The sequence below is a fragment of the Canis lupus genome, chromosome 5 (genome assembly GCF_003254725.2).
Source record: "Canis lupus dingo isolate Sandy chromosome 5, ASM325472v2, whole genome shotgun sequence".
In the NCBI taxonomy this organism is placed as follows: Eukaryota; Metazoa; Chordata; class Mammalia; order Carnivora; family Canidae; genus Canis; species Canis lupus.
In genome coordinates, this window is record NC_064247.1 from 32298552 (window position 1) to 32320476 (window position 21925).

Genomic DNA, 21925 nt, shown 5'->3' on the forward strand with positions numbered 1-21925 from the left:
CTCTCTTCTCTGATTTTAATCTCCCTAATCCCCAGGGTTGGAGCTGAGCTGCCTCCCCACCAGGTTCCAGCCTTTAGCCTTTAGCCACCGAAGTGGGCAGTCCTGTCCTAACCCCCTGGGTCGCCTGGCACAATGGTCTCTCTTCCCAAAGCCAGGGGTGAGTTTGCTGCACTTTCCAGAGGGACTGGGCACTGGGGACGGGGGTGGGGGTGGAGGGGTGTCCCCAAGGAGGCTCCTGCAGCCCCAGCCCAGGCCTCTCCCCACTGGGTGTGTCAGCAGGGCAGGGGTATACATGACCTATACATGACCTGGGACTCCTTGACCCAGAGCTAGGTGTGTGTGGTGAGAGTGGGCGACAGAAGAATCCCTACAGTTCCACTCCCCCTGGGAAGAGTCCAGGATGTCACACAGTCTCAGGAGGAAACAAGGGCAGAGACTCCAGCGCCCCAATGGGGAGGCGGTGAATTTGCAGAGGGGAAGGGAGGGGAGGGCCCTACGGTGAGAATTCAGGTGTTTCTAAAGTTAGTGACACCTCAGGTCTCAGGAGAATATACCTGGGCCGCCCCACGCCACCATGTCCCTCCCTCTCGTGTTGATGGAGATGGGTTTCACAAGGGACTCCATAGAGTCATCTGCCCCTGCTTCCGCCGTCTTACATTTTTTTTCTCCCACCTCTCCCTTCCAACTCCACCGGGGAAGTCCTCCTGTTGGCCCACCCTCCATCCCTCCGGCTGCAAAAGCCTGAGCTGCTCCTCCTTCCACCCCAGCCTATCCCATCGCCCCTTCCGAGGGCTACACTCGAGCTGGGCCGGGTGGGACGAAGGCGTTTGGGAGAGACGGAAACGTCTGGAGATAGCCCTACGTTAACCAGAATGCAGGGGCGGGGTGGGGGAGGCCCCGCCCCGGAACTACATCTCCCAGCATGCGCTGGCGGCCGGAAGCCCAGCCCCCCCGGTGCATTGTGGACGATGAGTCAAGACCGGACCAGGGCAGCCAGTCTTTGGCAGACGGGTGGACGGCGCTAGATCTGCGCTCAGGACCGCGGCGACCGGAGTGGTTGGGAGATGCAGGCGGCACGGATGGCCCCGAGCGTGGGGCGGCAGCTGCGGAGGCTGGGGGTCGGAAGGTGCGAGTCGGACAGGAGGGCAGGGCCGGGGTGGCAGCGGGACCGGGGACCCGGACTGAGCCCCCGCTCCCCACAGCTCGCGGCCCAGCGCGCTCCTGGGGCAGCCCCTGCCCGGTCCGGCCTGCCGACCCTATGCCAGTGGGGCCGCTCAGGTGAGTGACGGCGGCCTGGGGCGCGCAGAGCGGGAGGCGGAGTCCGCCTCGGCTCCCCCTTCCCCGCCGCCGGCAGGGGTCTCCCTCTCCGTCCCGGACACCTGGCGCCCGCGGTAGCGCCGAAAGTAGGGGAAAGGGCAGGCCAGGGTGCCCTGACGATGGAAGTAGGGGAAAGGTCGCTGCGTCCGCCTCCGCCCGCACCCAGCGCTTCCCGTGGTCTCCAGCTCCTCGGGAGTCCCTTACCGGGCCTCGCTAACTGTCCCTTTCCCCAGGCGGTTCTGGAGAAGTCAGATTCCCACTCCTCTGAGGCTCCGACCAGAGAGAAGCAGGCCAAGGCGGTACGTGGCCTCCATACCGGGAGGACCTAGGCCAGGGGCTCACCCACTGCAGCAGACAGCTCGCTGAAACCCCCTTCTCCCTGAGCAGGAATCCAAGTCCTTTGCTGCGGGGATGTTCAAGGGTCAGCTCACCACCGATCAGGTGTTCCCTTACCCATCTGGTAAGTAGTCGTCGGGGCGGGGCAGGGCAGGGCCTCTCCACTTCCCCGGTGACCTGACCAGCCTGTCCTTCTCCCCCACAGTACTCAGTGAGGAGCAGACCCAGTTTCTCAAAGAACTGGTGGGGCCTGTGTCCCGTTTCTTTGAGGTGAGGAAGGACTGGGGTGGGGGAACAGAGGGCTTTGGTCCCTGATGGGATGGCAGAGGTGTTCAGCAGCCAGAAAGGAACCTGGATGCGACATCCTGTGCCTTCTCCAGGAAGTGAACGATCCTGCCAAGAATGACACGTTGGAGAAGGTGGAGGAGACCACACTGCAAGGCCTCAAGGAGCTGGGGGCCTTTGGTCTGCAAGTACCCAGCGAGCTGGGTGGTGTGGGCCTCTGTAACACCCAGGTGAGGGAGCCCTGGTCACTGCCAGCATCGCAGGCTATTCCAACATTGCTGATTAAGCGCCTTCCTCATGTGACCTAGGGTTTAGGTTTGTCAGTTAAGGGGGGGCCTGTGTGATGTTGACTGTGCCAATATTTGCATCTTTCAAAACAAAAAACATGGCTCTGTTCCCAGTACATAACACCTTTCCCAACAAAATACCAAACTATATGATATCCCTCCGGGCCACAGAATTCACCCAGTCTCACATGCCCTAATGGTAGGTGGGAAGCCTCCAGACCAGGGTCCCATTCTACCATGGGAACATTCTTTCCAGTCACTATGTAGGGATGCCCCTATTTGGCCCTGCCAAGACACCCCCCCCCCCCCCCCGATGCAGTCAGTTAATCCCTGACACTGCTTTTCCCCCCAGTACGCCCGCTTGGTGGAGATTGTGGGCACGCATGACCTTGGTGTGGGCATCACCCTGGGAGCCCATCAGAGCATCGGCTTCAAAGGCATCCTGCTCTTTGGAACAAAGGCCCAGAAAGAAAAATACCTCCCCAAACTGGCATCTGGTGAGGCGGCTCTAGGAGCCCCAGCAACTGGGGGTGTCCCGGGCTGGGTACAGATGCCACCACACAGCTGGGTGGCTCAGTACATGGGGGTTCTGGGAAGGATTGAAGCTGAGCATTTCCAGGAGCACTGAGGGAACGGCTGCAGGCAGGGTGCAGACAGCGAGGGGCCTCTGCCTGTCAGCAGTTTAAAGGTGCTCTCACCCACAGGGGAGAGCATAGCTGCTTTCTGTCTAACGGAGCCCTCCAGTGGGTCAGATGCAGCCTCCATCCGATCATCAGCTGTGCCCAGCCCCTGTGGAAAATACTATACCCTCAATGGAAGCAAGATCTGGATCAGGCAATCCCTCTACCCTCCCATACCATCCTGTCCTCCCCCCTCCACCTCTTCCTAACTTCAGGCCCCCCCTGCTCTGTCTCCCGCACCCTGATAGCCCCTCGTTTTTCCATAGTAATGGGGGCCTGGCAGATGTCTTCACGGTCTTTGCCAAGACACCAGTTACAGATGCAGCCACAGGGGCTGTGAAAGAGAAGATCACAGCTTTTGTGGTGGAGAGGAGCTTTGGAGGTGTTACCCAGTGAGTGGGTTTGGGGAGGAAGCAAGCAGTGGAGCCAGGTGGGGGCAGCACTGAAGTCCAGGGCAGATGGTGTTACAGGTCACCCTGGGGATGTGTGCAAAACCCCAAGCAGCTGGATGGCTTGTTCGCTTTGGGATTAAACTGCATGGAACTAATATAAAGCTTTAGCTCCCAGAAGCAGTGACCCCAACATACAGTAGGACAGAAAACCAGGCATCTACCCTGTGAGCATGGAAGCCTGTTGCCTGCACCCTCTCCTATGCTGGCAGCTGCGATTCCTCCCTGGCTCCTAAGAAAGGAAACCCCTCCCCCGCCCCACCCATGGCTACCTGTTGAGCACACCTCTGCTTCCCTGTCCTGCCCTGTCACAGCGGGCCCCCTGAAAAGAAGATGGGCATCAAAGCCTCCAACACGGCAGAGGTGTACTTTGACAGTGTGCGGGTGCCAGCAGAGAACGTGCTTGGGGAGGTGGGGAGTGGCTTCAAGGTCGCCATGCACATCCTCAACAACGGAAGGTTCGGTATGGCCGCAGCCCTTGCGGGCACCATGAGGGGCATCATTGCAAAGGCGGTAAGCATCTTCCCTTCCCCTGGCACCCAGGTCTCTGTGGGCCCGTCCCTCTCAGCCCTGCCCCTTGTGTGTGTGGGGGGGGCTACAGAACCACAACGCAACACATGTGCCCTCTTCCAGGTGGATCATGCTGCTAATCGTACCCAGTTTGGGGAGAAAATTCACAACTTTGGGCTGATTCAAGAGAAGCTGGCCCGGATGGCGATGCTGCAGTATGTGACTGAGGTAAGGCTCTCCTTCTCCCCTGCCCACCCCCTCCCTGCCCTCTCCCCCGGCGGTTGGACTACAACCCCCAGCAGCACCTGGGGCAGTGGGTCTCCAGCTCCACACCAATGCCCTAGGGGATGCGGGGGGGCGCAGTCGGCTCGGGAAGCTGTGCCGATCTCCCAGACCCACTCAAACTTTATTCCACTTGCCCCCCACCCTTACTTCTTCACCCCTTTCAAACAAGTCACATGGCTACAAGCCCCCGCTGAACCATCTCCGGGGACCAGATATTTCACCAAGCCCAACAGGTGGAGCTAGAAGGTGAAGGCGAGGGGAGCTACGGCAGACTTGGTCCTGGGGGCTCTGGGCCATCAGGGCCAGTCTGACGCCGTCCTTTTCCTTCCTGTGTCCCCACCATGCGATCTCAGTCCATGGCTTACATGGTGAGCGCCAACATGGACCAGGGATCCACAGACTTCCAGATTGAGGCCGCCATCAGTAAAATCTTTGGCTCGGTGAGTTCTGGGCCTACAGGGCGGGAGAGCCCAGTGTGGAGCCTGGTTCCAGGACCCATCTCACATGGTTCTCCGTCCCCAGGAGGCGGCCTGGAAGGTGACCGATGAGTGCATCCAGATATTGGGCGGCATGGGCTTCATGAAGGTACCAGGTGGCTCTCTGCCTGGGGTGGCCACGGTGGGGATGGCAGGGGCGAGCGGGCTTTTAGGGGTGTGTGCTCTGGCTTCCCCCCACGGCAGGAGCCTGGAGTGGAGCGTGTTCTCCGAGATCTTCGCATTTTCCGGATCTTTGAGGGGACAAACGACATCCTCCGGCTGTTTGTGGCTCTGCAGGGCTGTATGGTAAGAGGAAACTGGGGCCCGGGTGGGGACAAGAGTGTGCCCTGACGGTTGGGCCCTCTTCCCACACAGGACAAAGGAAAGGAACTTTCTGGACTGGGCAATGCCCTCAAGAATCCCTTCGGGAATGCCGGTCTCCTGCTAGGAGAGGCAGGCAAACAGCTGAGGAGGTAAGCTCTGAGCCCAGGGCGGGGCAGGGTGGGCTGGGGCAGGGTGCAGCCACTAACCAGTCACTCTCCCCCTTCTGTGAAGGCGGGCAGGGTTGGGCAGCGGCCTGAGTCTCAGCGGCATCATCCACCAGGAGCTGAACCGGAGCGGCGAGCTGGTAAGCCAGCAGGTGGGCGGTCAGCAGCCTGCATCGGGCAGGGGCTGGTGCGGCTGGGCCACCTGAGCCCTGGGCGCCTGCCCTCTTTATGCAGACCGTGCAGGCTCTGGAGCAGTTTGCCACTGTGGTGGAGGCCAAGCTGATAAAACACAAGAAGGGGATTGTCAGTGAGTGAGCCCTACCCCATCCCCACCCGCTTCCATTCCTTCCCTCCTTCCCTTCCCGGCTGTCACCATCCCAACCCATCCCATCTACCTGACAGATGAACAGTTCGTGCTGCAGCGCCTGGCAGACAGTGCCATTGACCTCTACGCCATGGTGGTAGTTCTGTCCAGGTGAGGCAGCAGCGTGGAAGGTGGGGGTGGGGTGGGGGGTGGAGTTCCCAGGCCAGGCTCAGGGAGGTTCATGTTCCCTTCCTGCCTTGCACCAGGGCCTCCAGATCCCTGAGCGAGGGCCACCCTACAGCCCAGCATGAGAAGATGCTCTGTGACAGCTGGTGTATTGAGGTGAGGTTTGGGGTTACCCAGGGCAGGTGTGCGGCTAAGGGCAGGCGTGCGCCAGCCTGAACACCACCTTCCCTGTCCCCAGGCCGCAGCCCGGGTCCGGGAGACCATGGCCGCTCTGCAGTCTGACCCGCAGCAACAGGAGCTCTTCCGGAACTTCAAAAGCATCTCTAAGGCCTTGGTAGAGCGAGGTGGCATGGTCACCAGCAACCCCCTCGGCTTCTGAGTGCTCCCCGCTGGGGCCTGGCCAGGCCTGTGCCTTCTCTCTCCAGCCCAGCCTGGCCCCGATTCTGCCTTAAAGAGGCCCTGGCCCCGGGGCGCTGCTGCTCTCGGAGGCCCACTTACAGCCTCTTAAGTAAAGGTTCTCACAAGCCACACTCTGCTCTCCTCTCGTCTTTCCCTTGCTGCCTGCCTCCCTCCCAAAGAAAGGAGCCAGAGGCGGGGGGAGTTTGCCCCTATTGCTTTATTTGGTTTTATACAAGTGACTAAATAAATAGAGTAACAAAAGCAGCTACGTGGGCCCCCAAGACCAAACACCCCAGCTTCCTCTGACTGCCGGCTAGGGTGCCCACCCCCTTCCTCCTCCCAAGGTACCACTGACCCCCCCCACCCCGCGCAGGGCACAACTGACAGGGCAGACAGAGTGGGAGATCACATTCTGGGGCTAGAAGAAAGGGCCCAGGAGACAAGGATTCTTCATATAAAAGTGGAAATATCTACTAAAAAAATAGTCCAAAAAATGTATGAAAGTCTATTTCAAACCCCCCAGAAGTCTTACAAAAACGGTAAAGCTAAAAATAACCAAAGGTCCCTTGTACACCCCCGAGGAAAAGGGGAGGAACCAGGCACTGCTGGTGAGAGTCACAGTGGCAAAGACCCCAGCGGGTGGCTAAGCCCAGGCCCTAGAGGCGTGATGGGCAGGTGACCGATGAGACACCCAGTCACAGGACAGAAGCACCAAGGGCGGACTGGATGGGCCGAGGGAGGAAACTCAACGCGGCCCCCGCTGCGCGCCCTACATAACATCCACAAAGAACTCACTGGGGTTACCCATGGCCATGTGGAAGCTTTGGCGGCTAGCTGTCAGTTCTGGGGGCACAGAGCCCAGGTCTCTGACAGGAGGGGCCCCTGGGGGCTGCACTGCTGGTGGGACAGGGGGTGGAGGGGGGGGCATCATGACCACCATCATGGGATTATAGGGGAGGGCCATCCCCGGGGGTGGCCCATAGGGATGGAGCCCAGGGTGGGCTCGGAGATTGGGGACACCCCCTGACGAGCCTCTGGAAGGGGGAGGGCCCCCATCACCAGCCCCACCCGGCTCCCCGCCCCGCCGGAGGCTGCCCCCACGGCTGGAGGGCTCAGACTCACTGCCGCTGCCGGACTTGGACTCAGGGGCCCGTTCCTCGGGCCTCCCTGTACGGCCTGCCCCCCCATCGCTTCGTGTTGACCCACTGCTCCGGCTCCCTGTGGAGGTGGAGGGGATGAAGCCGCCTGAGCCCTGGCCCAGTGTCCCTTGGCCTTCCTAGTTCTCTGGGCCATGCCCACCACCAGCGCTACCCGCTGTCAGACCATGACTTACCCTCGCTGTGCTGGCTGCTGGCACTGCCGCCACCATAGGTGTAGGATGACAGCTCGTGGTAGGGGGGCGGCTGCGGGCTGTATGGGTGTGGAGTTGGGTACTGGTAGGAGAAGGTGGGCAGCAGAGGCCAGGGGGTCGCCCCAGGCAGAGGAGCCAAGGTGTCCTGGTCTGAAGCCCCACTGGAGCCATCGTTGTCATTCAGAGACAGGTTGACCAGGTCTGGAAAGCAAAAGAGGAGATGGAGAGTCACTGCTTCAAGAGGCTGGGATGTCAGGCATCGCAGAGGAGCTGATTCCCTGAATCATGCATGATGGAGGTGAAGACAAGGGCCTCCGACAGGACACTCCTCGTGTACCACGGCCATTGCTCCCAGGGCCACAAGTACCACATGCTCTCGTGAGACTCCAGAGGAGATAGCACCCCCTCTCTGCCCGGGTACCCCAGCCCTGCACCCAGGGCCAGCCTGGCCACAAAACACAGGGGGATATTGTTGGCCAGGGCAGGTCCCAACGCAGGACACACACTGCTTAACAGTGGCCCTGGCTGGCTACTGGAGGTGGAACGAGGCAGTGGGGACACGCAGACTTACAGCTCTCACAGCCGCCACTGAGGTCTCCGAAGACGTAATAGCACTGCTCAGAAAACGTGATCTTGTTCACAGTGTGGCGGATGAGGCCCGCCTTGAGCAGCCCGCTGGCATACTTGCGGGCCTCCCGCCGCTCGGGAAAGCCCTCCACGTGATGGTAGAGCCAGTCGACCACGTCCGAGCCTGAGATCAGAGAGCACTCAGGTTCTCCTCTCCAGCTCCTGCCTCACCCCTGCCTCACCCCTGCCTGGGCCACCACTGCCACCTTATCTTCATGCCACCTGCCTGGGGCCCAACCATACCCAGAAAGGCGTTAGGGATGGTGATCTTGAGCCACATGCGGTCTCGAACTTCCAGTCCAGACTCCGGAGCTGCCATGGCCTTGGTGACAGATGCCATGTCCGTATGAATGGACAGACCCCGGCCCTCACAGCCTATCGGAGAAGAAATGAGGAGTAGAGACCGGGCCACACACTGCTGAAAGGCCTCCCAGGGAGGGGAGGGTGAGGTGGGCTGGGGGCTCACCCTCGGGCAGAGAAGACCCGGATGTCATGGTGCTCATGGACGAGGAGCCCGGGTAGGTGGGGAAGGTGCCAGTCAGTGCAGCCGAGTGAGACACCCAGGCAGCTGGGTCGATCGGCTGGATGGGCTCATCTGGGACAGAGAAGGTCCCCACAATGATCGTTTCCCTGCCACTCCCCAACTGAGACCCCGACCCCCATCCCACCTCTGCCCTGACCCTCCTCCACCCCTTCCTGTCATCCTCCTCCCCTGTAGCACTCACTTCGAGGAAGAGTGAAATAGGCCTGGGGAGACGGATCCCAGCACTTGGCCACAGTCAGCACAATGGGGCTGTGGGGAAGGGGAGACGCAGTCAGGCAGGGGCGGGGGGGATGGGGCGAGGCTTTGCGAGGGTGAAGGATGGACAGAGACACAGACAGACCAGGCTGGAGAGCTGAGCCTGGAGGCATCAGTGAGGGTGACCCACCAACACAGACAACACTAGAAATGAGGCTGAAACACAGAACCACACACACTCTATGTATGGGTCCATGCAGAGCCAGTCCAGGTCACAGAAGCTGAGCCCGCTGATCGAGGATGGGGACGGACACATGCACATGGACACACACACAAGGGGAGGGGAGGCAAAGCAGTGCAGTGATGACAGATGACAAAGGACACCAGGGCAGCGCTCCCTGCCAGGGAGACTGGTGAGGGGACTGCAGACTCTGGAGCACAACCCCCCAGCTCACGATCAGGTGGGGGTCATGCGGGCCATCCTCTGCCCCACGGTGATGTCACGTTATGGCTCAGCCCCTCTGGACACGCACCACCACGCCCATGCTAAGGGTGAAGCCACGGGCACCAGGAGAGCAGATGAGAGGTGGCTCACCCCGGCTTGTGCACGATGTCCCGCAGCACCCGCACTGCATCATCGTTGCTCATGTTCTCGAAATTCATGTCGTTGACCTGGAAGCCAGGTTGGCGAGTGAGTGTGGGTGAGAGCTTGTGAGACGCACCTGCCCCCCAGATCCCCCACAGGGCACCTGCAGCAGCATGTCACCCGGCTCGATGCGCCCATCGGCTGCCACCGCACCGCCCTTCATGATGGAGCCAATGTAGATGCCGCCGTCGCCCCGCTCGTTGCTCTGGCCCACGATGGAGATGCCCAGAAAGTTGTACTTCTCTGCAGAGCAGGCGCCCATGACAAGGAAGCCAGCCAGCGTTCCCCGGGGCCCCCGCCCTGGACCCCCAACCGGGGCCCCCTCGTACCCATGTTGAGTGTGACTGTGATGATGTTGAGAGACATGGTGGAGTCAGTGACGCTACTGAAGGACGAAGCCTAGCGGGGAGACAGGGAAGGCTTGGGTTGCCTCCAAGGACCCCAGATTCTCACTTTCTGGGCCCACATACCCCTGAGACCAAGGCTCCCTACGCCTGTAAGACGCAGCCATCCCGTGAGCTCCCCTCACCCTCTCCAGGCGGGGTGGCCGCTGTTTCCTCCGCCGCCGGTGGCGCTTGAGGAGGCGAGAGGCGCTGCTCTGCTCCGTGGAGCTGCTGAATCTGTCCGGAGGAGAGGAAGGGGAGTGCTGGCTGGCAGAGCAGGTGGGGGGGGGGGGAGGGAGGCAGAGACCAGCTTGGGCCTGGAGGACATCACCCGGTGGCGCTGGGAAGTGCAGGGCTGGGTGCCACACCTGCTCATGGTGTCATCCTCATCGGAGTCCCCCAGGCTAGTGCTCTCCAGCTCGCTGGTCATAAGGGTTGAGGAGCTCTCATACCCGGCCAGGTGGCGCTCCAGCCTCGAGGGTCCACCAGGCCTGTGGCCCCCTGCTGTGGAAGAATAGAACCTTCAGGGACCTGGCCTCAAGCTGCCTCCCCCATCACAGGGGGGCCTGAGCCCAGCCCCCAGCTCCTGGGCTCCTGGGCCCCCCTCACCACCGTGCTCACTGCTGTCTCTCCTACGAGGCCGTTCCCGCCGCAGGGACACCACTGACTCGGTTTCCGTCTCAGGCTCCAGGTTCTCCCGGCTGCTGGACACGTTAGGGCTAGGTGGACAGAGATGGCATGCGACCGCGTCAGGGGGACGGGGCTCCGTGTCCTCAACCTCCCCCTGCCCAGGGTCTGGGGTCTCCTCCTTGCCTCCCTCCCCCGGACTAAAGAATCCCAGAGACTCACTGGAAGGACGGAGGCCTAGAGTCCCCGATGCCGCTGGTCCTCTCCGGTGGCAGGGGGGGTAGCGGTGGGGGGGGCGGTGCCAGCTCTGCCCGGGGCTCGTGGGCTGGGGGAGCCATCTCGGGTTGGGGGTTCTCTGACGACACCAGCTGGAAAGATGCAATGACAAAAACTGACTCAAGCAAGGAGGGAGGCAACCGAGGTGGGAAGACAGGAAGAACACAGGGTCTGAGCAAGCACGTGGCCTGCGAAAAGCACAGGGAAAGCAGGAGGGAGCGGTAGATGCTCCAGAAGAAGGCTGAGGAGCTACAGCTGGCTCCCAAGCAGGTGGAGTGGTGAGGACCCAGACTGACAGGACCCTGGCAATGCGGGATGGACAGGGCTGCTTACCCAGGACACCACCCTCCCGTTGAAGCAGGGAAGGCGGGCGTTGTCATCTGAAATCTCCTCCTTCACCACCCTGCCAGGAGGGACAACACAAGAACCAGTGAGATCGCCCTAGCGCCCCCCACACGCACCCCGACTCGAGGCTTCTCATCTTCGTCCAGCTCAAGGACGATGACTTTCATGCAGCCGGCCAGGCCCTCTTCCCCAACACCGAGACACTTCACTCTCATGCCCCGGGAGTCTCCAAATTCACTCACCCCCTTTCCTTCCTCCTCCTCCTCTCCCCAGCTCATCCTCGGCTTTCAATGCTGGTCCAAAGATTTCCTATGCTGGTCCAAAGATTTCCTAGAGTCTGAGTCAAACCTCATTCTCCAATCTCAACGACCGTCCCACTCCCTCAGGTGACCCCAACTGCCCCAAAGATCTCTAACCTTTGGTGTCTCTAACAGCCCAGAATGACCCCAAACCTCCCTGAGCCCTACCCCGCTCCTCAAGGCACCGTCCCCAAACCCTCCAAAGTCTCTATTCTCATGCTTTCTTGGTTTTCTCTGAGTCATGTCCAAAGCCCTAGCCCAACATGCTACCTTTCCCCCACGAAAATATACCCATGAGACCCAAGGATGACACCTACTGGCTAGGCTGAGCACTCCCAAGGAGAGGTGAAGCCCACCTTCCCCTTCCCCCGGGGCTCATCTGGCACAAAATTCTACACTGAGCAACCTGTTCTGCCTGACGGACCTCAAAGCCCAGCCTTGGGGTCATTCCTCCCCTGGGTTCCTTGGGATGGACAGGACTTTGCCCCTTCTTCTCAACCACCACGTGGGATCACCACAGCCTATTCTTTTTTCTTTTTTTTTTTTTTTTTTTTTAATTTTTATTTATTTATGATAGTCACAGAGAGAGAGAGAGAGAGAGGCAGAGACATAGGCAGAGGGAGAAGCAGGCTCCATGCACCGGGAGCCTGATGTGGGATTCGATCCCGGGTCTCCAGGATCGCGCCCTGGGCCAAAGGCAGGCGCCAAACCGCTGCGCCACCCAGGGATCCCACCACAGCCTATTCTGTTCAACACTGCATCCTGGTCACACAGCAAAGACCCTGATGGTGGTAAAGTGAATGTTAATAAATATCTGTTCAATACTGTTAACGAGTATACTTGTTGAACAAGTATCTCATGAACAAACACGAGCTCTGAGAGACTGAGTATTGAACAGAAGATCTCTCTCATACTCACATCCTCACCTCCAAATTAGGACAGCCTGTCTGATTAACCCTTTACCCTAATATGGTTCTAGGAGCCTGGATGCGTGACAACTTAATCCCACTTGTTATCGATAGGGCCACTCAGCCCAATCCCTACCACTGCTCTGTCTCGATATAATGCTGGATTCTTAGAGATGTAACCCAGTCCCGGCGGAGCCCAGCCCGGCAAATGATTCCACTCTCTATCACCATAACCCCGTTTACAGATTAGCTGAGCTCGACGCTAGCGATCATCACAACTCGCTAAAAAATTACTGTGCATCGCTTACCTATACGAAGTTTCTTGTGCCAACTGTGTCTATCTCCTGGGTCATATCATTGCTAACAAACAGGAATTTCGATCTAAATCAAAGGTAACTCCCAACACAGTCCCACCTTCCTCACGGCCAACGGTCTTTCTCAGTAGAAGCCAGTCCATTCAGCTATCCCAGAACATGGGCTGTCTCAGGCCAATCCAGCCTGCCTTCAAGAGCTGAGGCTGGCTACCTGGAGAACTCAGCCTCAAAAACCATAAGCAAATTTATTATTAAGAATCCAAGTCTGGCCCAGAATGACTCCAAACACTCCAGAATAGCCATATTGGGCTATTTTAGCAATGACCTACAACGTCTCCACACGCAGCCGTCCATACCAATATAGACCAGATTATCCCAATACAGCTGTCTGCACTGGCATAGCCTCAAAAACCTTGTCTGCCTCTCTACAGAGCGTCCCCATGAAACACTTGACCCCAACAGAAACTTAAGATCAACCAACACAACCCAGAAGAGACAGAAGAGCAGGAAATTCTTCCGAGAGAGCCTGGTAATCTGCTCCAAAGCAGCCTAGAACATCCCAACACACCCTTTTCTGCACCAGAACAGGCCAGATGTCCCCAAACAATCTTATCTGCTCTAGGATGGTCTAGAATGCCCTAAAGCACCCCAACACGGCCCAATCATCGGGAGATTCCACAATACTGCCCGTGGGCCGCAGGACTGCTCGAAAGGCATCGGATTACCCAGAATAACTCCCAAATAAACCAGTGTGCCCCATTCTATTCCAGGACAGCCTAATCTTTCCTGATCTGGTTCGGCACGGCCCGGTGTGTCGTCCTGGAGCTCCGTGCGTCTCGATTTGTCCAAGCGTAACCTTACCCAACCTGGGATGCCCAATCTAACCCCCGCATAATGCCCTGTCCAGCACTCCAGCCCAGAAAAACCCAGCGTGGCCTAGGGCCGACCTGTGCCCCTCAGCAGTGGCCGATCCACCGCCGCGCAGCCCCCACCGGTTCCAGCCTAGGCCTCGCGCTCACCCGAAATCCTGATCCATAGACTTGAAAAAGTACTTAGCGCCCGCGGGCCGCTGCAGGACGCTCTTGAAATCACCGAGGGTGATGCGCTCCGCCGGAACCGGGATCTTCACCAGGTAGGGAGTCTCCTCCTCATCCAGGTGGTAAATCACCTTCGTCTCCCCGACGCCGCCGCCCCCCGCGCCGCTGCCCGCCATGGTCTCGCCCGCGCGCTCCCAGGTCCCGCCGCCCACCCAACCGGGCGAAGCGCCCCCACCGCGCCTGCGCACACCCGCACCCCGCCGCGCGAGCGCGGACACGATCAGCCGGGCGCCGGAAAGGCGCGGAGGGAAGGCGGCGGGGATCAGCGGGGTGGCGGCCGACGGAAGGGAAGGGGGCGGGCCGGAGGGCTCGACCCGATGCCGCAGACTCGGCCGCCGTCGCCGCCGCCACCGCGCGCCACCGCCGCCGACGTCGCGGGCGCCCTGCAGCACCCCGCCCACCTCTCCCCATGTCACGTGGTCCGCGGCGGCCCGCCCTCCGTCACGTGACTCCACCGACCACGTGACCTACAGGCTCCGCCCAGTGCCAGCGCCACGTGATCATTGCTTTCAGCAACGGTCTCCTAGCCCTCGACGGCCCCGCCCCCAAATGTGTCCCCACCCGCGTCCTCCGAGCACCCCGGCGGAGGCCGGCACTGGCCTTCGGGGGGCCTGGCCACCGGTACCCATCCCGTTTGGCCCCACTCGGGCGGAGAGCTCCAAACAACGCTGATTCCCTGGAGCGTGCGTGTTGGGAGATAGGATGGGGGTCCTGGGCTGGGGTGCCCGGTGGAAGCAAGCCGACTGAGGGCCAGGCTGGGGGCGGGGGTCTGGGGAGCTGGGGGGTGGGGGCGCGCAGAGCCGGGTGGTTTTCTGCTCTGGAGGTGGGCTTCAGCCCCCCGCGCCTTCTGCTTTTCCACCGCGCCCCCACCCAAGCAGGACAGTCAGGGAGGGCTATAAACACAAAAGAGCCCACTCTGCTTTATTTACAACACGCAGGCTGTCTGTACAAACAGCTGGCCAATATTATTAAAAACAAAAGAGGTGAGCGAACATATCGTCACCTGTTTTCCTTCCTCCCTTGGCCAGACCCTGGTTGGTACTCCACCTCCGAGCTGCCCTGCCCAAAAGGGGAAGTCCAAAATTAAAAATACAACCGGTGTAGAATAAATGGGGAGATAAAAGAAAAGATGAAGAAGGGGAGTGCTCTATTTACACTAAAGTTTTATAGCCAGCTGTCCCATTCCACCCCAATTCCAACCCTGGCCCAGAAAGCGAAGGGTGGCAGGTCTAAGGAACAGAAATTATGTGTCTAGGGACCAGCCTCTCACCCCCAACTGCAGCAGGTCCATATTCAAGTCCACAAGGCGGGAAGGAAAGATAAGGTTGGAACGTGAGACACTCCTTTCCAAACCAGCCTCCAGTGGGAATTCCTGCCTCCCAGTGGGACAATACCCAAGCTCCAGGGGGACGGGCCGAAGACCCGGAGGCTCAGCTCCCAAGTCATGCTGTCACATGGAAGTCCCAGCCTAGGCACGGCGATGTCAGGGCTCTCCAGACTTGGGAGTACCCCCTAACCGCCGGGCCTCTGGCCGCAGTTCCTTGCATTTCTGGCAGTAAAAGAAGTCAGGGACGTTGGTCTTCTTGATCTTAGCACAGGAGAGGTGGATCCACGTCCCACACAGGCTGCACTCAATCATGGGCCGCCCTGCAAAGGGCTTTCGGCAGTAGCATGTGATCAGGTCCCATGAGTCATCACCTGGGGAGAGAAGGTTTGCTTGGTGTTGAGTTGTCTGCAACAGCCCCAGGCCCACCCTCCAAGCCAAGCCTGGGTGGCCCCAAACCTCACCTGATTCTACCATGATGTCCTCATCCATGACCCGCATCTCGCCTTCACTGGAGCTGGCATCACCATCCTGGCTCGTTTCAGTGCTGCCCACTTCCTTGCTTTCACCGTCGGTGGGAGGGGCTCCTTCGGGGTGCACTGTGGCTGGAGGCCTAGAAGCCTCAGGGGGTGTTGGCAGCACGGGGGCTGGGGCTTCCCCCCCTACCATGGCTACCATGTCTTCCTCTTCTTCCTCTTCCTCTTCTTCCTCCTCCTCTTCAGAGTCTGTGTCACTGGGGGGTGCCCGGGGAGGCCCAGGAGGTGGGAGTCTATCTCCTCGGTCTGCCTTTTTCAACTTCCGTTTCTTGCTCTTCTTAATTCGAGACCTCTTTTCCCCGTCCCCAGGAGCTGGCCGAGGCCTCCTAAGCACCCCAAAGCCAGCCCCCCCTCCTGGCCCCAACTTTCGGTTCTTCCGGTCCTTCTTTCGAGGGGGCTGGGAGAGGTCTCCCTGGGCAAGGGGTACTGGGGTAAGAGCAGCAGGGGGCCGGGAGGCGTGTGTCAGGGAGGTGGGGGACAGTGGGGACGCCACTTTGGGACCATCTAGATCAAAGAGAGAGTCCTTGAGCTTCATCTTCTCGAGCAGAGTTGCACTGTCAGGGGCCTGCAGACGAGAGAAAGTGGACCTTGGGGGTCCTGGCTGAGTGGGACCCCCCTGAGCTGCCCTCCTCTTGGATGACTTTGCTTTCTTCACAAACGTCTGGATGGTTCGGAGATCTGAGGGGGCTGAGTCCCAGCCATCACTGTCTGCCGCACTCTCACCGCGCAACGGAGAGCTGGAGCCAGAGGCTGGCCAGTCACTTTCCTTGAAGGGTGGCAGGGAGATCAGCATCAGCAAGCTGCCCAGTGGCATCTCAACCCCTCTGCAAACCCAGCTTAAAAACCAGGGTCAAGATTGACCCCAAAATATCCTGCCCAAGCCACCCAAGATCACTATACTCATAATTGTCCCCCCCTCAATTCACCTTAGCATCTCCTCTTGGCAACGTCTACGTTAACTCTGCCCTCACATCCTGGCTGTCTCCCCAGTACCCCCTGCCTGACAGCACTGTCTCCCTAGACCAGAGAGCCCTCTTTACCGGTTTTCCTAAAGCCCCATTTGTGAACCACTTTCAGCTTCCTTAAAGGCATGAGAAGGCTCTTCATGAACACCCCCCATCCCTAGGCCATTCACTGCTACTCAACCCACCTATCTCATTAAAACCACCCCCTAGGGCATTTTTCCCACCAGTTACCCATTTCACATGTGGTAGATTTCTCCTATCAAGGAAAGCAGTCCCGGTTGCTTCGCACCCTTCCAAGGTCCTAGCCCACCACCCCTCAGCTTGTTGTCCCCCAGTCCCTACCTCTTTACTAGGGGGGATGTAACCGGCATAAGCCAAGACAAAACTGCAGAATTTGTTGAAATCTTCAATTGTTCTCCGACGTTTCTCTGGAGGCTGAAAGGAAGGAAACCTGTATCACAAGGAATTTAAGAGGGACCTTCCCGAAGAAGGCACAATCCCTGTGGTAGGCGATCTAGAACCAGCAGGAGGAGGAGGAGGAGGAAGAGGGAGGGAGGGCCACCGACAGTAATACCGGCCTGCAAAGGTAAAGGAAAGCTCACCTGAGTTTCTGGCTTCAGGGTCGGAGGTGGATCTGGGAAAGCAATAAAAGCTGAGTCAAGGCACCAGCAGAGTCCGTGCGAAGCCCCAGCTCTAAATCTTGAAAGTCCCAAGCGAACCGAACCCCCTCTCGCCTCCGGTACCCCCCGCCAGGCCGGCAGGTCCCCAGCTGTGCTGGACCCGCCCCTGCTCCCCCTTCCGCCCTGCGAGGGGCGGAGTCAGGGCGCGGCGCCCTCCCCGGCCTCGCTATAGCGCTCCCCTTCCCCCCACCGGAGGCCTGGCGCCCCGCCCCCCCAACTCACGGTTTCTCTCGACTCCACAGTCTACTCGATCTCTTGGCGCCCCACCCCGCCATACCGCTCCCCGGACCGAGCCCCGGCCGCCGCCTGCCCTGCCCTTCCCACGCGCCCAGCGCCTCGCGCTCCCGCCCGGCTGCGATCCGCCGCCCGGGGCCCTCGGAGCCCGCACACGCAGCCCGCCGGCCCCCAGGGTCCAGGATGACCACGCCGAACCGCTCCCCGCCCTCCGGCCCCTTCTGCCCGAGCACGAGGCCCGGCGCGCCCCTCACCCCCACCCCCCTCCCAACACACACAGGCACACACATCCAACGCCACTCTGCGGCCGGGACGGACCGGAGAGCTCTGGCTCGGACGGCCCCACCTGCCCCCTCCGACCGCGCTCCCCACAATTTCGCCGTCCCTCCGCCCCCATCCGGGGCTTTGGCCCCTCCCCGTCTCGAGCTCCTCGGGCTCCCCGCCGGGCCCCCGGGCCCAGTTCCTAGCCCTCCGGCCGCCGCCCCCCCTCCGCCCCCGTACTCACCACCAAATGACTAGGCTGCGGACCCCTAAACTCTGGCCGCCCACTCCCCCCCCCCGCTACTCTCTCCCTCCACGGCAACCCCCGCCGCTGCCGCCGCCGCTGCCCCCCTCACCCTCCGCAACTCTCAGGCTCCAGCCCTCGCCGACCAACACCCCCCCCCAACTCGCCGGTCTGAACACCCCCCCCCGCACCCCGCCCCACCGCCCCACCGCCCCTACAACTACCCGGCTCTCCTCGCTCCCCGGCGTTCTGTCCCCACAACTACCCGCCCTGTCCAGGTCTCCCTAGCGCAGACAATACCCAGACCCCCTCTTCTCCCCACAACTCTCTGCCCGGCCCTCCAACAATCACCCGGCCACCTCCAGCGGCAACTACCCGGAGCTCCGGCACCGCCGCCACAAACTCCCCCACCTCGGCCAACTACCGGGCTCCTCACTCAGTCCTCCTCTACATCCTCCCTCCTCAACAACTCTCGGGCTCCCGATCCCCCCCAACCTCCCGGCCTCAAGGCCCCAACGTGCTGGAGGCCCTCTCGGCCCCTAACCCCCGGAGCTCCGGCTCCCACTCCCCACCCCCCCAACACACACATTCTCGGTGTCTCATCTCCAACTACCCCCAGCCCGGTCTCCCACTCCTCTTTCACCAAGGTCTCTCAACTCGTCGCTCTCCCAGCTCCAGGGGCAGGCCCTCGACCCCCTCCCCGCGCTCCCCCGCCGGGCTTCGGGGCTCGACCTCCAAGTTTGCCAATTGATTCCTCGCCCGCCCCCCCCCCCCCCCCACCGGCTCAGCGCTCCGTGCCGGTCGAGAGCTCACCTTCGGGACTGGGCTCCGCCATGGCTTCCAGCATCGCCCCCTCCCCTCCTCCCGGTCCGGCGCCCCCCTCCCCTTAAGCCGGGGATCCCGGTGCCGCCTCCGGTGCTCGGTGCTCCTACTGCCTCTCTCCACAGAGGTGTCTGCCTCGGCCCGGTTATGACTCGAGTCCGCTAGCCGCTGCCGCCACCTCCCTCTACCCCTGCCTCCCGCACTCCCGGACCGGGCCCCCTCCCCCCGCGCCGCCGGCCGCCTGCTCCCTCCTCCTCCTCCTCTCTCCTCCCTCCTCCCTCCTCTCTACCCCCTCCCTTCGGCGGGCGCCGACGCACAATGCATCATGGGGCTTGTAGTCCGTCCGGGGCCAGCGGAAAAGGGATCGCATAGGCCTCTGGAACTTCACTTCCCAGCAAGCCAAGGAACAGCGCAGGCGCACTAAACCGCTCCCCTCCCCCGGGGAGTGGCGGGGAGATTGGGAGCAGAGGGCAGAGCGGAAGAGCGCGCGCAGGCTCCTGGGAAATGTAGGCTGGGCGGGACTAAGAAAGAAGGAAAAGAAGGGATTAGAACTCTCGGCCACCATACTGCCTCATTCTGCGGCTGCTTTCTCCCCCGGGGGACCGCCCCACTTCCGGCCAGGCGGAGAAATGCTTGCTGGGGGATGAAGTTCTCCTGATGATAATGGCTCCCTTCTCGCTCCCTTGAATTCCACCCACTGGCACCAAGTCTGGTCAAGTGAGATGCAACCCAGGACAGAGTCCTCTGACTGGCTCCCACGCACGAAAATCTCTTCTTTCATCCAAAAGCTGTAACAAACTTGGGTGCATTTATCTAAAGTGGATACTTACTTTCTCCCCAGGAACCCAAAGTAAAAAAACAAAAGCCACTGTATTTTTTACATTGGGACCCAATACACAAGTATATAAAAGTATAGTTTCATGACCTGATACTTGGGAGTATTCGATCACAACAAAAATACTTTTGCGCAAGCAGTAACCCAATATCAACAGAATAAACCAGAATGTAGGATTACTGCCCCTCCAACCTCCACTCTCCCCACCAGAGGACAACTAGGAAAAAAGGGGCGGGAAGCAACACAAAGTAAAATCCAGTTCAGCTTGGTGGTTTCCTCTTTATTGATGTGCCTCCTGCCTTCCCCCCAACAATTTCAGTCCCTTCCCTCTACCCCCAAAAATGAAGGTAATGAGAGGAAGGGAATGTTGGGGTTCTGAGCCCCTTGGGCAGTTAGGGAACAGAAACCAAAACAATCACCGGATGTGACAGAGACGGACAATCAAGAAGTCTAGAGCAGAGTGGGAAAGGTCGAAGAGGAAGGGGAGAAAGGAGAGGTCCAAGAAGCCACCTCCCCCATGAGCCCTCCTGCTGAGAAGGGCTGGAGGAGAGCCTCAAACATTAGGAAGTGCAGGTCCCAACAAAGGGAGGTGAGGGATGAGCCCAAAGAAGGAGTAGGTCGAGGATGGGGGCCACCTCTGTCTTTGTAGAACAGGACCCCCCCCCACGTCAGGGGCAGCAGCTTCACAGACCGTAGACGCTTTCATCACTGTAGGCGATGTATAGAAAGAAGTCTTCTTCGTGGTGTTCCTGGATGGAGGCAGAAAACTATGGCACTCAGACGTCGGGGCTGTGGGCACGTGAACCACCCACTGCCCAGACACGTTTTTTGGAAAGCCCGTTCTTTCTGAAGACCCCCAAACGCTAGTGCCCTGACTCATACTCACTCATTTGCTCCAGGCCTTAGCAGCCAACAAGATTACCGCTGGCAGCAGTCCTGGGCAAAAAGATCTCAAACTGTTCCAAAATCTGCTGCCTTATACTTACCTGGCAGGGGAGATACCATGATCACAAAATCTGCTGCCTTGGGATGGTGGGGAAAGTGGACAAGAGGGTGGATCCAAAGCACTGCTGTAGTTCTCACCTCTATTCCCAATACCTTTATCCAAGCCCTCAACCTGGGACTACCCTCAAAATTTTGAGGTCACACGTAAAACTGAGAGCCAGCCAGCTAGTCCAAGAACTGCTGACCTGAAAATCTCTTCCAACACCTCTGCGGAGCCCCTGACTCCTTCCCAGTCACCATACCTGGTATAGCTGACCCATTGTGGCACTGGTGGGTGGAATGACGTTGTTGACAAAGAAAAACAAGGCATCCTCAGCTCGGAGATGAATTCGCTTCCGGATCAAGAAGTAGAACTGACCAACTGCCAAAGAGACAAGATACGATAAAGTCACAGGGATCAAAAAAGGCCTCAGAAGAGCAGTCACTACGGGGAGGCAGCATTTTCCCACCGACACTGCACCCCCACGCACAGGCAGCAAACCTGGGTCCTGGGTCAGGTTCCCACCTGTGAGATCAGAAGGCACCAGATACTTTTTTTTGTCCAGGTCTCCTATCCGAGCTTTGGGAGCCTTTTCTACTATCACCTATAAAAAGAAAGACGGAAATTAGGAAGCATCGAGGGGGGACAGCCCCACAGTCACCCCGTCGAGAACTCCAGAAACAAAACTGCTAGCACCCCAAGCCATCCAACTCGTTTTTCTTTGTCTGGGAACACGCGGTGCAGCCTCAAGCAGAGGCATCCTGACCCCGCAGCGTCAGGCTCACCTCGATATCCTGAATCCCCCGGCTGGGCGTCATAATAAACGAGGATCTTAGGCAGGCATGGCTCGTGCGAGCCGACGACAGCGTCGGCCTCGACGAGCCGGCCAGCTGGGAGGTGGCCATGGGAAGCCCCGACTGTCAAACTCCCTGCAGCCTCCCCAGCACTCCACACGTCTCCCTCGGCCAGCCGCGGCCCCCCACCCCCAGCTCCCTCGCCGCCCCGCTCCTTCCAACCTCCGCTCCCGGACACGATAGCCCCTGGCCCGGTCCCCGGCCACCCCCGCCAGCAGCCCGATGCCCTCGCTGCCTCGCCGGACCCCAAGCCGGGCTGTGGCGTCAGAGCCAGCGCCCCGCGTCCGCGGCCCCGGCTATGGTTCTCACCGGAACCCGGTCCGGGTATTTCTTTCTGATCTTCTCGCCCTCAGAGCGGCGTTTCTCGAACGGATGCTCTTCTTTATACACGAACTTCATCCTCCCGGGAACCGGGCTGGACCGGGCTGGGCTGAGGGAACCCGGGGGGGGGCCGGGACGGGGGGCGGCGGCGACGGCGGCGACGCGCGGGCGGACTCAGCGGAGCGATCCCGGGACTTGCGCCACTTCCCTATTCACCAACCCCGCCCCCGGCCGTCGGGGCCGCCCCGCC

The 21925-nt window shown here is 60.2% G+C and overlaps 4 protein-coding genes across 13 annotated transcripts; 1 reads left to right on the top strand and 3 right to left on the bottom strand.

Annotated features, from left to right (window-relative positions):
* The first annotated feature begins 952 nt into the window (after positions 1–952).
* Positions 953–6133, top strand: ACADVL (acyl-CoA dehydrogenase very long chain). Its single transcript, XM_025428625.2, has 20 exons — positions 953–1126; positions 1203–1278; positions 1551–1616; positions 1705–1777; positions 1859–1923; positions 2034–2168; positions 2578–2722; positions 2930–3059; positions 3172–3297; positions 3669–3867; positions 3988–4092; positions 4503–4589; positions 4672–4734; positions 4830–4931; positions 5001–5098; positions 5181–5253; positions 5348–5420; positions 5516–5588; positions 5684–5759; positions 5842–6133. Exons 1-20 carry the CDS (start codon positions 1065–1067, stop codon positions 5980–5982), a joined length of 1968 nt encoding a protein of 655 aa, XP_025284410.1. The 5' UTR covers positions 953–1064; the 3' UTR covers positions 5983–6133.
* A 68-nt stretch (positions 6134–6201) lies between these two features.
* Positions 6202–13892, bottom strand: DVL2 (dishevelled segment polarity protein 2). Of its 8 annotated transcripts, XM_049110149.1 has the most exons (16): positions 12512–13404; positions 11239–11310; positions 10985–11054; positions 10598–10743; positions 10358–10467; positions 10117–10252; positions 9895–9985; positions 9695–9764; positions 9469–9608; positions 9315–9391; positions 8706–8773; positions 8447–8575; positions 8224–8355; positions 7925–8104; positions 7336–7554; positions 6202–7220 (listed from the first exon to the last, which is right to left on the bottom strand). In XM_049110149.1, the coding sequence occupies exons 4-16, from the start codon at positions 10711–10713 to the stop codon at positions 6772–6774; spliced, it is 1917 nt and encodes a 638-aa protein (XP_048966106.1). In that variant the 5' UTR covers positions 10714–10743; positions 10985–11054; positions 11239–11310; positions 12512–13404; the 3' UTR covers positions 6202–6771. The 8 variants fall into 8 exon arrangements, with proteins under 8 accessions (XP_048966106.1, XP_035572247.1, XP_035572245.1 ...); XM_035716354.2 differs by lacking the exons at positions 11239–11310; positions 12512–13404 and adding an exon at positions 13537–13892 and having other exon boundaries at positions 10117–10249; positions 10361–10467; XM_035716352.2 differs by lacking the exons at positions 11239–11310; positions 12512–13404 and adding an exon at positions 13537–13892 and having other exon boundaries at positions 10361–10467.
* A 618-nt stretch (positions 13893–14510) lies between these two features.
* On the bottom strand, positions 14511–19627 carry PHF23 (PHD finger protein 23). Of its 2 annotated transcripts, none has more exons than XM_025428631.3 (5): positions 18998–19627; positions 17042–17073; positions 16782–16874; positions 15403–16240; positions 14511–15312 (listed from the first exon to the last, which is right to left on the bottom strand). In XM_025428631.3, the coding sequence occupies exons 1-5, from the start codon at positions 19005–19007 to the stop codon at positions 15098–15100; spliced, it is 1188 nt and encodes a 395-aa protein (XP_025284416.1). In that variant the 5' UTR covers positions 19008–19627; the 3' UTR covers positions 14511–15097. The 2 variants fall into 2 exon arrangements, with proteins under 2 accessions (XP_025284416.1, XP_025284415.1); XM_025428630.3 differs by lacking the exon at positions 18998–19627 and adding an exon at positions 18672–18995.
* Positions 19628–19774: 147 nt separating this feature from the next.
* On the bottom strand, positions 19775–21917 carry LOC112647498 (GABA type A receptor-associated protein). 2 transcript variants are annotated; one of them, XM_025428641.3, is made up of 4 exons: positions 21664–21917; positions 21026–21104; positions 20763–20881; positions 19775–20264 (listed from the first exon to the last, which is right to left on the bottom strand). In XM_025428641.3, exons 1-4 carry the CDS (start codon positions 21751–21753, stop codon positions 20199–20201), a joined length of 354 nt encoding a protein of 117 aa, XP_025284426.1. In that variant the 5' UTR covers positions 21754–21917; the 3' UTR covers positions 19775–20198. The 2 variants fall into 2 exon arrangements, with proteins under 2 accessions (XP_025284426.1, XP_048966110.1); XM_049110153.1 differs by having other exon boundaries at positions 21002–21104; positions 21664–21885.
* Positions 21918–21925: the final 8 nt, after the last annotated feature.

Coding starts and splice junctions, on each gene's coding strand:
- ACADVL (XM_025428625.2), top strand. CDS start 1,065: ATGCAGGCGGCACGGATGGCCCCGAGCGTGGGGCGGCAGCTGCGGAGG. Junction 1,924..2,033: donor CTGTGTCCCGTTTCTTTGAG/GTGAGGAAGGAC, acceptor TGCCTTCTCCAG/GAAGTGAACGATCCTGCCAA. Junction 5,254..5,347: donor TGAACCGGAGCGGCGAGCTG/GTAAGCCAGCAG, acceptor CTCTTTATGCAG/ACCGTGCAGGCTCTGGAGCA.
- DVL2 (XM_025428624.3), bottom strand. CDS start 13,730: ATGGCGGGCAGCGGCGCGGGGGGCGGCGGCGTCGGGGAGACGAAGGTG. Junction 10,253..10,357: donor AGACAGCAGTGAGCACGGTG/GTGAGGGGGGCC, acceptor ATTCTTCCACAG/CAGGGGGCCACAGGCCTGGT. Junction 9,986..10,116: donor GAGGATGACACCATGAGCAG/GTGTGGCACCCA, acceptor TCCTCCGGACAG/ATTCAGCAGCTCCACGGAGC.
- PHF23 (XM_025428630.3), bottom strand. CDS start 18,705: ATGCTGGAAGCCATGGCGGAGCCCAGTCCCGAAG. Junction 16,875..17,041: donor CCCTGAAGCCAGAAACTCAG/GTGAGCTTTCCT, acceptor CCTTCCTTTCAG/CCTCCAGAGAAACGTCGGAG. Junction 16,241..16,781: donor ACATCCCCCCTAGTAAAGAG/GTAGGGACTGGG, acceptor CCACCCTTCAAG/GAAAGTGACTGGCCAGCCTC.
- LOC112647498 (XM_049110153.1), bottom strand. CDS start 21,753: ATGAAGTTCGTGTATAAAGAAGAGCATCCGTTCGAGAAACGCCGCTCT. Junction 21,105..21,663: donor AATACCCGGACCGGGTTCCG/GTGAGAACCATA, acceptor TTCTTTTTATAG/GTGATAGTAGAAAAGGCTCC. Junction 20,882..21,001: donor GAACCTGACCCAGGACCCAG/GTTTGCTGCCTG, acceptor TCTCTTTGGCAG/TTGGTCAGTTCTACTTCTTG.